The sequence below is a fragment of the Parasteatoda tepidariorum genome, chromosome 9 (genome assembly GCF_043381705.1).
Source record: "Parasteatoda tepidariorum isolate YZ-2023 chromosome 9, CAS_Ptep_4.0, whole genome shotgun sequence".
In the NCBI taxonomy this organism is placed as follows: Eukaryota; Metazoa; Arthropoda; class Arachnida; order Araneae; family Theridiidae; genus Parasteatoda; species Parasteatoda tepidariorum.
Window position 1 is genome coordinate 75,639,508 of NC_092212.1, and position 16,077 is coordinate 75,655,584.

At 32.4% G+C, this 16,077-nt stretch overlaps 1 protein-coding gene across 1 annotated transcript in view; it reads right to left on the reverse strand.

The window, feature by feature from the left end:
• Positions 1–16,077, reverse strand: part of LOC107438365 (uncharacterized) — a 109,707-nt gene that overhangs the window by 84,033 nt on the left and 9,597 nt on the right. The window contains exons 6-14 of the mRNA XM_043044310.2: positions 14,089–14,207; positions 10,747–10,885; positions 8,396–8,547; positions 6,150–6,197; positions 5,935–6,064; positions 3,919–4,061; positions 2,030–2,083; positions 659–794; positions 446–558 (exon numbers count right to left, since the gene is read on the reverse strand). Of these exons, the coding sequence (XP_042900244.2) occupies positions 446–558; positions 659–794; positions 2,030–2,083; positions 3,919–4,061; positions 5,935–6,064; positions 6,150–6,197; positions 8,396–8,547; positions 10,747–10,885; positions 14,089–14,207 (1,034 nt within the window). The remainder of the gene's footprint in view (positions 1–445; positions 559–658; positions 795–2,029; positions 2,084–3,918; positions 4,062–5,934; positions 6,065–6,149; positions 6,198–8,395; positions 8,548–10,746; positions 10,886–14,088; positions 14,208–16,077) is intronic.

Below are 16,077 nucleotides of genomic sequence, written 5' to 3' on the forward strand. Positions count from 1 at the left end.
GCGCGGCGACTTTTTTTTGGCGGTTTTCTGGACTATCGCCAAATATATAAACCTTTATTGTGACCCAATTTAAGACCCAATGTTTTCAAAATTTTGTCTACCCCCCTAATTCAAGTGTCTGGATTCCAAATTTGTAAAAAAAATACATGTTTCTTCAGAGAAAGTACGTTTTTGTGTCTGATTTCGTAACTTAATTAATAGTTAGCACTAATTAATTAGCATATTTGAGGTCACCCCCCGGAACCATTAAGATTGACACTTAGTTCGCGAAAATTCGATCATTAGAACGAAAGTTATTCAGGGTGATATCTTTTTTTTTGCGGACTGTACACGTCAAATTTCATTAAAATCGGTCCAGTAGTTCTTGAGATAATCGACAAAATATGAAAATTCTCTTAATTACTTACACCAGTGTATGATGACTTCAGAAAATAGTAGAACTTACTTTCCAAATGAATGTAAACCAGTTTTGTAGATTTAATAAGACTTTCTGTGTATAATCTTCCTTTCGGGGAACAAACTCTAAGAGCATCTCGGTAACAAACTTCAGAACAATCACTGATAAAAGACATTAAAAAAAATATGTTTATTTATTTATAACTGTGTTATTTTTTTAATTAATTCATGAAAACAAAATTGTGAGTTTCAAATAACTAACCTATCTTTTTGTATGGGGTATGGTAGAGTCTTATCATTCAAAACTCTGAATAAAGCATCGGTAAGGCCACCACAACATATTTCAATAGCATTCAGAGCACGGTGTATGCAGTCTGTTAACTCTTGTAAAAGAATATCTTTAAAAAAGAATTATAAAAACATAATTAGCAGACACCACAGCATATTTCAATAGTATTCAGAGCACGGTGTTCGCAATCTGTTAATTCTTGTAAAAGAATATCTTTAAAAAAGAATTATAAAAACATAATTAGCAGACACCACAGCATATTTCAATAGCATTCAGAGCACGGTGTATGCAGTCTGTTAACTCTTGTAAAAGAATATCTTTAAAAAAGAATTTTAAAACTATAATTAGCAGATACAACATCATATTTCAATAGCATTCAGAGCACGGTGTATGTAAATTGTTATACCTCTTTGTATCTCTTGTAAAAGAATGTCTTAAACAAAGAATTTTAAAAACATAATTAACAGACGCAACATCATATTTCAATAGCATTCAGAGCACGGTGGATGTAGAATGTTATACCTCTTGTAAAAGAATGTCTTAAACAAAGAATTTTAAAACTATAATTAACAAACACAACATCATATTTCAATAACATTCAGAGGACGGTGTATGTAGATTGTTATACCTCTTGTAAAAGAATGTCTTAAACAAAGAATTCTAAATATATAATTAACAGACACCACAGCATATTTCAATAGCATTCAGAGCACTGTGTATGCAGATTGTTAATTCTTGTAAAAGAATGTCTTAAACAAATAGTTTTAAAAATATAGTTAACAGACGTTTATAAAATCAATAATTTATAAAAGGAAATTTTAGTGTTAAAAATATTAATAAATCCCCGTCTTCAATTGCAGCATTTTAAAGGTATTTCAGGCTTAGTTTTGGATAAATACATGCATTGTTTCGAATTTTGATGGCAATATACCATATAAGAAGTTTACAAAAATATTCCTTAATCTACTAAGGTAAATTTTTTTAAATTAAAAACCAAAATTTAAAAACGCTTTAAAATATTTTTTAATAAAATTGTAAATAATGTTGCTTTAACGACTATGTTTAATATTTATTTTGCACATCTGTTCAAAATATCAACGGTTATTTTGGAGATCGAAATTGGCTACAGAAGGCGTAGAGCATAACTCTTTAGTTTCATAACACCAGAACTGTTCTAGATAATAGTGTAGTAAAGCACCAAGTAGGTGTAAAGTAGTTCCCAGTATTTTTAATGTTCAGAAACTTGAGAATATTTTACAGTATATAAACTAACTTTTATGTATAACTTGTATTAATAATAATTTTTAAAAGTAAAATTAATATATTATGCAAAAAATACTACACCTGATAAATTATAAGGTGGATATAAAATCTCCATAAACACACTCTCGTATCGACCTGTGAAAAAATATTAAAGGCTATAATAGTGCAAATTTTAAACCAATTCCATTTAATTTTATTGTATAACGATAGGTAATAATCAAAAACTTACAAACTGAATGATATTTTAGCTGTTAAGAATTTTTTAAGGGAGATTCTTCAGGTGTGAGATTCAAGAGAACGGTAAAACATGATATATGAAGCATTAATTTTTAAAATTATACGAGGAGCAAATTTTTTTTGTTGCACTTTTGCAAGTACCTGGGTAACTAATAAATGGGTAACTAATTTGGATGAGGGGATTTAAAATCTGAAATTAGTTAAGTTCGGAAAGTTATATAAGATTTTTTACAAAATGGTATTCTTAGTTTAATTTAGTTTATATATTTATTATATATATTACACACAAGAAAAAATATTAGTTCAAGCCTCTTATGCTAGAGGATATGCCTGGACATATCTTTAAGCGGCTCTTTTCTTATTTGTGTATATGTTACGGTGAAACACCGAAATCTGGAGAATGTCAACATTCACCGGTGAATGTCAACATTCACGTAGTCGCTTGGTGTATGTCCGAAATATTTGCTAAATACCCTTATTTCTGACTCTCACCGGCGAATGTCAACAATCACATAGTCGCTTTGGTGAATGTCCGAAATATTTGTTATATCCAATTTTATATTAATTTATTCGTTAATATTATTATATTTATTTGATATATTTATATTTATTCTATATTTTAATACTTACTGACGATAGATTAGAAGAAACATCAGTGTTTGGAGTATCGGGCAAATATATACCGGGCAATGGCACTTGACCTTAAAAAAACATCAGTGTAGGGTATACCGGGCAAATGTATACCGGGCAGTGGCACTTAACCTTAAAAAAACATCAGTGTAGGGTATACCGGGCAAATGTATACCGTGCAGTGGCACTTCACCTTAAAAAAACATCAGTGTAGGGTACACCGGGCAAATGTATACCGGGCAGTGGCACTTAACCTTAAAAAACATCAGTGTAGGGTTAAAATATCTAATAAATGTAATTATATCCACGAATAAATTCATACCAATTCGAATGTAATAAATATTTTGGACATTCACCAAAGCATATCTGTGATTGTCGACATACACCGGTGAGGGTTCGAATGTACAAGAATGTAATGAAATATTCGATCTTTCACCGACGTATTTGGTGCTTGTCGACATTCACCAGTGAAAGTCAACAACCACCGATTTCGGTCTTTCGCCGTGACATATATATGATTTTTCTACTTGAACCTCCAGCTACTACTAAATTTCCGTAACTTCAGATAATATTTTTCTTAATGATAGCAAAGGAAGTGTTGATCAATCTTGATGGTACCATCTAGAAGTAGGTTGGTTTTTGATAGATGTTTACGATGATAACCATCTTATTAATACTGTTCCATCCTTCAAAAACCATCAATAATCTTGAGTATTAATACTTTATTAAATTAGAATTAACGGAATTTCGTTTCCTACAATGCATAATTAACTTAAACATATTATGAAATATTAGGTAACCTAACTAAAGCAGCACGTTGTCCTTTTACATCTATTAATGGCTACATTTAAAAGTTTTATAAGTTTTGAAAAATTTCGATTTGTTGTTAAAAACTCTGGTTTGAATCACGACAACTTAAAAAAGGATTTTTCACAGGCCTTAAGTACTTGACGGTATGTGATATGGGTTTATAAGCTGTTCTTTGAAATGAAGAGACAAGTACGAAAGAGGGAAGAAATTAATTGAAACAAATAATCAAGTGTTTTCATTACGCGAGAGATTTTAAGAAGCAAAAAGAAAAATATGAGACAGACTTAACGAACCTGGAGGTGACAAAAGACTGTTCTTATCAAATGGAATTCCTAGGTTGACTTTGTAGAGACCATAATAAACCTTTTCAATAATGAAGCGCATTGAACCTGAACACGTTTTAAAAGCGATACCTAAGCAACCTGTTCCTTTGAGCCTAGAATAAATATTCAACTTTTAGCAAACCGAAATATATTGAATTTATAAAAATTTACAGGATTTGAACTGAACTGTATAAAACATCTGGGTACCTGAAGCTGCTTGGGGCCTTTTTTCTATTCATCTTTAAATTAAACTTTGTGGTGTTTCGTTGAGGTGTTTCGTTGAGGATCGTTTAATTCTGACTGTGCTGTTGCAAGCAGTAGGGTGATAAGAGCATTATGTAAAAATATGACTTGAGTTATGGTGAAAATGAGGTCATGTATATGCTATTGATGTCAGGAATATGATGCATCACAGCATAAGTATGCTGCTATTGGTCTGATGTTCTTGACTTCAATTAAATGTTCACATAGGAATATTTTACACGTAAGTATCATGTAAGCATTTAAGATCATAAAGGGTTGGAATTTGCTTACTTTTGCTAGTCAAGGAGTATGAGAGTAATTACAGGGTTCTTATAAATATATATAACAGTCGTTTAGCAGCCGGCCCAATTTTGAGTTTACAACTACTAATGTCTTACTCCGTAACCTTGTAATTTTGAACCCAATCCAGAAGACAAGGGATCTCCTGGATCAAGTATTGGGAGAAATTTTGCCTTCGTGGAGGACTTTTTGATGGAACTAACCCACATTTGCGTTACATGGTAAGGAAAACCCTTCCTTCACACGTTTCAAATAATATCACAACTCTTCTTCCACTTATTTTATTTTAATGGGATGCTGTGCTCCTTCTATTTCGGACAACAAACTACTCATCAAAGCTGTTTCAAATTTTCCTAATTCCACGACCGCTTTAATTTGGATAGTATTTATCCAGCATGAATCAGACTTGTCTTTATGCTATAAGTTTCCAAATCTTTGTGGTAATCAAGAAAATTTAACATTCCATTTTTAAAGAAAGAAATATATTTCATAGCATATATTTTGCAACCACTTTATTATTTTTAGTGGGCTTTTGGTGGCTTCACTTATCAAAAATTAGCACGAACTTTCCGGATGGTCCACTGTCACTGCCGAAAATTATTTTTGGAGCATTTTTTGTAAAACTCCTCTTTTGGAATGTGTTAAAAGAAAGGCTATTCAGATAGTAGATCTCATTAAACAAAATAAAAACAAAGCCGCCAACTTTCAATGATTGATGGAAATTTTCGTCTAGTGGTAGCTAAGTTTATGTTTAGTGAATGATTCCTTATTTTGTAAAATTAATTTAAAGTTATTCTCCACATCACATCATCTAAATAATTCTGAAGTTCATAAGAAACACCACTTTGTTTCTGCTCTAACATATTGAGGCTTTTAAAATGTTTTGTTTTTATTTTATAACCGTCGTTGAACAGCCAGCTCAATTTCTTGGATTTACGACCACCAATGTTCAACTCCGTAGCCTTGTAATTTTGAACCCAATCCAAAAGACAAATGAACTGGATTAAGTATTGGAAGAAATTTGCTTTCATGCAGTACTTTTTCATTTAACTAACCCGCATTTGCGTTACATGGAGAGGAAGACCACATGATCCTCCCACGGTAAGCCAGAGGGCAAATGGACTAACCCATGATCCGTCTACCACTGAGGATATTCAAGGCAGCACTGTGGTTGGTGCAAGCCGGATGCAGATTCGTATCGACCAGCTATCGCTAGGAGTCGAACCCAGTTCACCTCATTGGAAGACGAACGCTCTATCCCCGGGGCCATCGCGGCGCTTTTAAAATGTTGGCAAAATTAAGAAGAAAAACTCAGTAAGCTTTAGTTTTTAATTGCTAAACGCTCAATTAAATATTTTGCAAAAAGCATTAGTTGGCAGCCCTGTAAAAATAGAACATCATATCCCAAATAACCGTAGTAAAAAAATTTTACTTTTCTGATACCTTAAAATCGACGTTTTCAAAGGATTTCCTTCAGATATAGCTTTCAGTGCAGGATGTAAACCAGGTAAACATTCTTCAAGTTCGAACTTGTTGGTAACTAGCAAACATTTGCGAATCTCTAATCTGTCCTCTAAATTCGTGAAATAAAATCCTTCCATTAATTCCTAATTAACTGCATAATTAACTGCGAACATTAAGTCAGAAATATTTTTTACCTGGCATTAAAATGAATGGCCTTTTTCCATGATCGCTTCGAAACATAGCTGAAAAGAAAGAAAAATCCAGGATTTTCATGATAGATCTTTTTACACTGTCAAACTTTAATTAAGAAAGAGACAAATTAATTGAAACTTTGCAATAAAGTCTAGGAGTTACCGATGCCATCCGGTGAAAATCCGAAACGAGGGACTATATCTGATATGATCGCAACCTTTTACATCAGTTTAGCAGTTATTTTTATCAGTTTAGATTTAATTACCAAGCAATTTTAGAGTCCGCCTTCTATATTCATTCCTTGTATATATTCTTTTATTTTTATTCGTACTCCGTTATTTATCGCCATTAACCCTGTATATTGCCCTTTTTGTAAATATTTTAAGTTTTTCTTCTCTCGTTTTAATTGTATTACTCATTATCGTTGACTTTAATTGTGTATATAGTCCATTGATTAATTATTCTTATATATGCTCGGGTTTTTCTCTCTTTATCTGTTACTGTATCCCATCATTACAGTTGCCTTATCATCATCATCAATGGCTCGACAGCCCATGGTGGGCCTTTGCCTTCTTGAGAAGTTTTTCACAGGCTAACCGTTGCCCTATGGATGCTCTTAATGACGACACTCGCGGTGTGGTCAATTGAACTCGAGGATCATGCTTGTGCACGCTCCTCCTCTTCCTTTTTCTTTTCTCTCCCTTAATCTCATCTCAATTTGGCATATTTAATTTCCCCAATTATCCATCGTCTCCCAATCCCGAGGAATCGGTTTATTTCCGCCTTCGGTGGCAGAGTCCGAGATTTTACAATCTTCGTGAATCGGGAATTCCGATTGCAGTGTTATATCTCAGAAATTTTCCAGACCAAATATCAGTGAAAATCTTTCGGATAAATCTCACGAAAACTTTTTTATGATTGGCAACATTAGGCTTCAAATAAGCTACGAATTTTTGCGTATTTTACATAAAACTTTATTTTCAAATTTAAAATGATAGTAAAATTTTTGCTTCTTATATATTTTTTGGATTTATAATTTAATTTAAAATGATTTTTACCATCGCCATAAATAAATAGATCAGTATTTATGTAATTATATTTAGTTATTTTCGAACTCTGAACAATATAAGACAGATGTTTCTGATATTGATCGTAATAAAATTTTATTTTACTACCAATGGGGAAAATCATTCTTTTGAAAAATAAGTTGACAGGTATTGTATAGGCAATACCGGGGGCAATGGCACTTAACCTAAAAATCAATGTTTTGTCTTACAAGGCAAACGTATACAGGGCAGCGGCATTTAACTTTAAGTGAACATCAGTATATGGTATACAGGGCAGTGGCACTAAACCTCAAAAGAACTTCAGGATAGGATAAATCGAGAAATAGCACTCATATCCCTTGATTAATCAGATAATCAAAAATAAACACCAATTATTATTGATTGATTATTATATTTGGATTGTGATTTGGCGAAAAAATTTAGTCACCGTCAAAATTTAAAGGAAGGGTACCATATATTGCATTAAAGGTTAAAAGCTTCATGCTTTCATTTGAAAATATAAATTGTAAAACAGATCAAAATAATGTATGTTTTAAGATTTATGTCAATGCATTATTAACAGTTATTTTTCCTTTACTAGACAGAGTTAATAGAATTTTTTTTAAAAAAGCCATTTGTTTATGCTATTTTACAAATAAGAACCCATTGTAAAAAAGCTGAAATAATGCAACATTCTTTCGATAGCTACTGAAGAGAATTCCATAATTTTTAAAAATAGTTTTGGCTATAGTTAAAAAAGTTGGAAGACGTTACTATCTCCTAGATTTTGCCTCAAGGGCTTAGTTAAAGTCTACGATGGAATCATATTAGGGTATACTCTTTGAACTCTGGCCAAACCACTTTGGGAAATCATAAGTTTTACCGATGAAACTTAGAATTTACCAGTCTTTGGACTTTTACAGAAACCTTATATTAAATCTGACGATTGTGCTTGATAGCAATGATTCATCCCTCTTTGCTTCGCATGAATGCATCTATTATTTATCATTAATGAGGAAATGAGATACATGCCTGAAAGAAGTTAAATTTTCAATATCCGGCCTTTTTTAAAAAAAAATAATTATCTTCAAATCAGACATTAAATTTTTATTCAATATTTTTTGTCAACACTTGTATTTTAACATTTAAATATTATACGTAAATTCGTAATAATTGCCATTGTCTGAACATCACACGCGTACACAATGAAACAACATTGAAAAATAATAATAACTCACAGTAGTCCGTGTTAAGAAGAGATATATTCAGGAAAATTTTTGCAACGTCAGTTATTGTTTCAACACCCCTTGAATCACATAATCGCAGTTCATCAAAGATACACTGCTGACGAACTCTGCAACGATAAATAGTAGTCGAGTGTTTATCTTTATTGCATTAAACCTATTTAATAATATAAAACACTAATGCTTAGATTTCTTACAAATTTCTTTTTCGCATTGACAATGAAGAACTGGAAAATGAATTATTAAGTGAGTAATAACTATAAGCAATAAACATGCATATTTATAAATTCCTGAATGAAAATTCTTTTCTCGCATGGACAACTTTCTGATGCGACAAACTTGCATCATATCGTCTGGGGCACATAAGTTAGGCAACAAACGTAATAGAGAACAGTCTATATATTTAAACTGATAAAACGCTTCGTTGCCAACAAGAAAAACAAAATATAGGTTTTCTCACAATACATGCATAACAAGATGTTATAGGGCTGGGATAACCTGGTTGGTAGGGCGTTGGTCTCACGTTTTTGAGAATGGGAGTTCAAATCCAGCCGGTTGAAGACTCCCCGTGTAGTAAATGGTGACTTGAGCACGTTAAATCTGTAGGGTCACAAAGTCCCTTATGTTCCCATAACAAATTATATCATACCTCTGAGGGAGTTCAGGTCAAAATTACGATATGAGGATGAATGAATGTATCTTTATAGTTGGGTCCACCCTATAAAACGGGTGTGACGTATGGGTGTGGCAGAAGTCAAATTCTTGCCTATAGATGGCACCACTGGAAAACAAGAACAATCGCACCCCTTGCTTTAATGGCCTACAACGACAACAACAAGATGTTATAGCAAACAACTTGTACACATACTGAGCAGAAATGGAAGGTTAAATCGAACAATTCATGTAAACAAACTTTTCTATATTTTTGTTTTAATTATACTTATCAATTCACGCGAGTTCAATAATAATTTAGAGTTTTTAAATCTGATTTTTTTTTTCAAAATTAATGCAGGGTACAGATGCGTTTTAACAACAAATATCAACCAGCTATTATTCTTTTCATTTTCAAACCTTTTTCTTCGATTTTTATGCCCTTAAAGAGTTTATATTAGAATATAGCACTTAAAACTGTTGTCTCCATGCACTGAAATTTTTAATTGCGTATATTGGTAAATTGTATGAATTATCGATTCAAACGTAATTTTGAAATATAAAGCAAATTGTAATGTGTGTAATATGAATGCGCAAGTGTATTCAAGTTCCCAAAGGGTTATATATTTCATATTTTTAGGAGTTTATTTTAAAAAAATGTACGAGTACAAAGCTAAACTGAAGTGAAGAACATCCAACAAGCGAGAGTAACGAGCATTTGCGGAGCAATCCAAAAACAGTTTCGGGGTTAGCGAAGCTGCTAGCAGGGNTAAGACACGGCTCCCAGCAGATCACCGAAGTCAAGCATCATTGGTTGCGGTCAATGTACGGGTGGGTGACCACTTGGATCAGTCTGCGTAGGTACCGAGGGTGTGCGGTATTGGTCCTCGTTAAAGTGTGCTACCGTAAAGTGCTCGACTTCGCGTGCAGGTTGTTGGGCTACCGAAGCGGGGTGCCATCCCCTCCGCAGAGGATCGAAATTGTGATGGTATGTCTTCTGATCATCCACAGGGATGTTTCCCAGACGGTCGCCAATAGACCGTTGTGCAGCTCTAGTGCAACGTAAATGAACTACTACAACTACTTGTAACCCTTCTTCTTTGATTTTCATGCACTTTATGAGTTAATATTAGAATATAGCATTTAAAACTGTTGTCCTCAAACAGTGAAATTTATAATTGTGTATATAGGTAAATTGTATGAATTATTTGATTCAATCGTAAGTTCCAAGAAGCATTGAAATATAAATCAAATTGTAATGTGTGTACTTGGAACGAAATGTATACAAATCAAAAGTTTCCGAAGGATACATATATTTCGCATTTTTGGGAGTTTATTTTAAAAAATGTACGAGTACGAAGCTGAACTAAAGTAAAGAAGCATCCAATGAGACGCATAAGACGGGTAAAGAGCATTTGCGGAGCAATCCGAAAACAATTTCGGGTTTGCGAAACTGACAGCAGGGGACCCCTAGCATTATCTTAAACACTAATATGCATATTGTCAGAAAAACTTATTATCAGCTAATATTTATCGGCTTAGGCGCAGTAAATAAAACTTGTTAATTTTCTTAATTTTCTTCGTTTTTCTCTTTTTCTTTTTATAGCACTATATATACAATAATAATAATGTATAAAAATAATATAATGGGTACTTACGGTATTTTAATTTTCTGTTCTATAAGCATCCGTTCAAATACCAGACTATTTAGTAAGTCGTATAAACCAGGAGAGCACATTTCTATTCTTGTTTTGTTCATTATTTCAATGCACTCTTTCATAAACTTGCTTTTTTGCTCTGCAAAATTTAATGCGATAATATTTTTGTATATTAGAAGTTGTAAGTTATAAATATAAATACATAAAGCTAAATATATTTGTCATAAATATATAAATACATAGATTATGAATATATAAATTATAAATATATAAATTATAAATATATAAATTATAAATACATAAATTATAAATATCTAAATTATAAATATCTAAATTATAAATAAATAAAGTTGCATTTTGATAGTCTGACATAATAGTTCATGAAATACTTTTCTTTATTCTTTACTCTTGAAATAATTTTAAGTATAAATTAGATTATTGTTAGGAAATATCTAAAACTCTTGAAATTAGAGTATTTAATTGAATATCGCTCTTGAATTGCATAAAATTATATATCTTGTGATCTATCTTTTCGGGAATCAAACAGTTGTTCCATTTTTTAACAAAATTAGCAGCTTGCAAAAGAAAATTTTCATTAAATTTATATGCCAACCTACTACCAAGTTTTTCACAAGGGAGTCTTTCTATTAGTGTTAAAAAAAAGGCCAACCAGTAAATGGTTGATAAAAAATTATGAATAAGCTAATAGAATGCAACTAGATACCATAAAAGAAAAAGAAGTAAAAATAAACATATAATTATTTTAAGGAAATGAACAATAAATTAATACTTTTAATTTTACAGATTACTGTGATCTGGAAATTTTTTTAAATTGCAGCAAAATTTAGAAAATTATGCATGTTTCCTGTTACTTATATACCTTATTATTCTTACCTTAGTATTAGTTGTAGCGAAGTCGGGAAAATATAGATGTTTCAATTTATTAGTACTTTATTATTCTTATATTAGTGTTAGCTGCAGCAAAATTGGGGGAAATATATATGTTTCAATTTATTCGTACCTTATTATTCTTATCTTAGACTTAGAAGTTGGGCAGCTTCGAGAAGTAAGACACATCGATCAGAGATTTATTTTACCCAAACCCTAGTTCAAGATCAGTAGAAAGGCTTTATAGCTTAAACTAAGTTCAGCAAACAACTGACAGGAAGAACCAGCATTTCCCAGGCCTTAACACAATGTTGTCCTAAATGTTCAAATCTGGGTAATGTAGAGATGTCTTCTGGGGGTGCAGTTACCAATGATCTTTCTTAAGCCATTCCTGTTAAGCTTGAGAAGCTTTTTTGACACTCACCGGGGCAGTCGCGATTTAACTCCTTGGCTTGCCTCTGACACCTGAGACACAGGTGACTGATGACAAGTCCCATGACATGTTTTTAGAGTATTCCTTCCATAATCCAATGTACATAAAACGTTTTATGCATGTCAGAGATTCAGTTTCAATGCGCAGATAAAGCGGAACTAGCCCACGTGAGCCACACAGACCATTCTTTGCAGTCTGTAAAGACCAGACCTGAGCTCAACTTAGTCCAAGACCACATTATTGAGTAAATCCAGTAAACAATCATAGGGCGGAAGCCCCATTTTTTACCAATAGCATTCCTGCCAGACCAAAATACTTTATTGGCCCTGCGGACACAGTATTCAAAATGATAACCCTAGCTAAGTTTGGAGTAAAAGAAAGCCCCAAGAAACTTGACTTTCTCAGTGAGTGATCAAGGTAATACACATCACCAAAATTCAGACTTTTTTTTTCTAGTGAAGGCGACAAGACTTATCTTGGAAGGGTTAACTGATAAGCCACATTCAGAGCATCATCTTGCTACATCTAGAAGTGCACCATTCATAATTTCAGAAACTGATTCTTATCGTAATATTAAATGTAGCAAAATTGGGGGACACATAGATGTTTCAATTTATTCGTATCCTGCTATTTCTTACTTTATTATTAGTTGTTGCGAATTTGGGAGAATTATAGATGTTTCAATTTATTCGTGCCTTATTGTTCTTATCTTAATAATAGTTGCAGCAAAATTGGGAAAAAATAAAGATATTTTAAGTTTATCGTATCTTACCGTATCGTTTTAAGCGTTCATATGTACCAGAAAAAATCAAAAAATGGTAATAAAATTAAGATTTAAAAACCTTGTATTTTATTATATTTGTAGCTACCAAAATTTAATAACTCTAAATGAATATATCTAGATCTGAAGGTTAAATAATAGAAATTCCAGTGAAAACTACTGTTACGAACTATCAAGCTACCTTGAAATAATATTAATTTCAGTGTGTTCCAGCATTCTTGGAGCAAGCTTTATGGGGATATAGGGGCCACAAGAATCAGATTTGCATAGCAATCCATGGTCAGAAACGTCTTCGTTCATCGCTTCATGGTGTTGTTTACCAAGATGTATTGGACGTCGTGAACCAGTTCCCTGGTCACCACTAACTTCAGCGTGGATTTCTTTATTTGGGGTGGATGTGGATTCCGACCCTGTGTATTTCGAAACGGATCTGATTGCAAGAATCGTCTGTGCTGAGCTGCGATGGCTCAGGGGAATAGAGCATTCGCCTTCCAATTAGGTGAACCGGGTTCGAATCCCAAGGAAGCTGGTCGATGCTTGCTCCGAATCCGGCTTGCACAGACCACAGTGCTAACGTGAATTATCCTCAGCGGTAGACGGATCATGAGTTGGAGTCCCCTTGCCATCTGGCTAACTGTGGGTGGTTTTCGTAGTCTTCCTCTCCACGTAACGCAAATACGGGCTAGTTCCATCAAAAAATTCTCCAGTAAGACAAATTTCTCCCAATACTTGATCCAGGAGTTCCCTTGTCCTTGGTTCAAAATTGGTTTGGATTAGTTTCAAAATTACAAGGCTGCCGAGTTGAATATTAGTAGTCGTAAACCCAAAAATTGGATCGGCTGCTCAACGACGGTTATTAAATAAAATAAAATCGTCTGTGCTGCTGCGGATATCCAATAAAAACCGGATAAATTTCAGCTAGTCCACCAATCCATGACCCGACGGTGGAGCGCGTGCATTGCCAGCAATGGCGGAAATGTTGAAGATCTTTTGTGATATTTTCACATAATATTTACGAAAAATACTTGTAACTCTTTTGGCCAATAAATATTCCTGATGATCTCAGTCTTGTATCTCTTTTTTTCTTGTATCTGTCATACATATTTCCCATGATGTTTCCATCATGGGTTGCTATATAATTCTGAACTTTTGATGTCCCCTACCTCCCCTCTAAATTTTGTTCCAATAATTCTGGGACACTAATATCTTTCAAATTAATTCAGAAAAATGAAGACATTACCTGACAAAGCAATTCGAAACTTTATATTCTTTCGGATGAGATTCAAAAAATATGCTTGAGATTCTTTATCGCAAAGCTGCAACTGAATTTTGATACAATCCAGAAAGTTGTCAATCACCCTTAATGAGATAAAAAAAAATTCTTTGATAGACATTTTTATACAAGAAGTACAAATTCATATTTACAGCACACAAAATTTAACTGCAGACGGTGGAGTGTTATTGTGAAACATACATTATATAATATGAAATTCGATCTGCAGACATTCCCAATTTGAATAAAAATTATAAACAATTTGAATAATTGAAAACAATAAAAATTATAAATAATTGAAAACAATTGTAAAAGTAAAATTATGATAAACTAAAGAGGAAAAAAAGCTAAAATTGATCAAAAAAATTGACATTAAATAATTTTTAACAATTAATAACTTTTTTCAGAAATATTTATTTATGTATTCAAATCTTTTGAGTTTTTCTTTTTTATAGAGTTGGTTTATTTGACTGGTGAACATTAATGTGCCTTATACAGCGCTGTCAACAACTACGCATTTTGCAAAATGTTTTATGGAGTAATAATTTATAAGGAACTAAAGCTTTCAAAATTTTTTTAATTTTAATACTAACAAAAAAAATTCTTAATTTTTTTAATTAATAACATTAAAAAAAAACATTATTTTAATTGTTTTAATTAAATTCGTGATGAATTTAAAAATCTCATCACGAGAGAAGATAGAATAAAATAATTTATATATAAACTATTGAATCATTCACATGTAGTGGTGTGAAAAATTTTTTAAAATCAAATTTACAAAGCAAAGAATCATACATAAACTTTTCTACTACTGGAATAATATTTTTTAAAAAGCGTCGAAAGTTGACAGCCCTGCTTTTAAGCATGCTAACCAGCATGCAAGGAAAAACTTAAAAACTATTTGTAAAATTTCTAAATGAATATTCAAAAACTCACAATTTATCTTTCCCAAAAAATAATAATTTCTATTAGGAAGTGTTCTCCGAATTTTTATTTGAAAAGGCATTGCAGTGAGCTTTCGAATAGCCCTTTAACTCTTTAAGGCGGAATTTTTATTAAACATATTTTTCATTTTTTTTTAATTATTTTCTATTACTTTAGGTCAAAATAAATTAAATATATATTATATTTAGCATTAATTTATGGTTATGAAATACTAAATAAAATATTGGCCACTTTTTCTGCGTTAAAGTTAAAAATCTCCAGCCTCACTTCAAAAGAATAATTTTTCGAATTCTATTTGGTTTTAAGTTAGTTATAGGAGAAACAGTTTCTTTCATCATTGAAATTACTTTAATTTACAAAATTAATTATTCATAAAATTTTTAATACGACGGGAAAAAATAAACTACTTTTGCTAACTACTTTATGAATTTTATATTATGTAATATAATTCATATCTATAATATGTACAAATATATATTATACATTTGTATATATATTATAAGTATATATATTATAATATATGTGCATATATTATACGAGGGTTGTAAATTAAATAGTGGCAACTTAACCTTTAAACTCACAGAAGGACGGGCATGAGCAAATTAGATATGGGAGCTGCGAGGTGGGGCTGTTGTCGATGTGTAGAGTGCAAAAAAAAGTCGATTAGCTTAGAAGGGTAGTTGTTGTGTGGCGTTAAAGTGAGGAGTTTCGTTTCCATCGCTCTAAAGCATGTTTTCAAAAGGTGATCAGCGGTCGTGGCTTACAATCGAGGTTGCCCGTGGCAAAAATGCAACAGAATGCTATCGAGGATTAGTGGAAGACTTTGGAGCAAATGCTTTACCATATAGGACAGTAGCACGATGGATTCAAGCATCTCGTCTTTTTTCGTCATTAAGCCTTTTCACAACATGCTTTAGAGCGATGGAAACGAAACTCCTCACTTTAACGCCACGCAACAACTACCCTTCTAAGCAAATCGACTGTTTTTTGCACTCTACACATCGACAACAG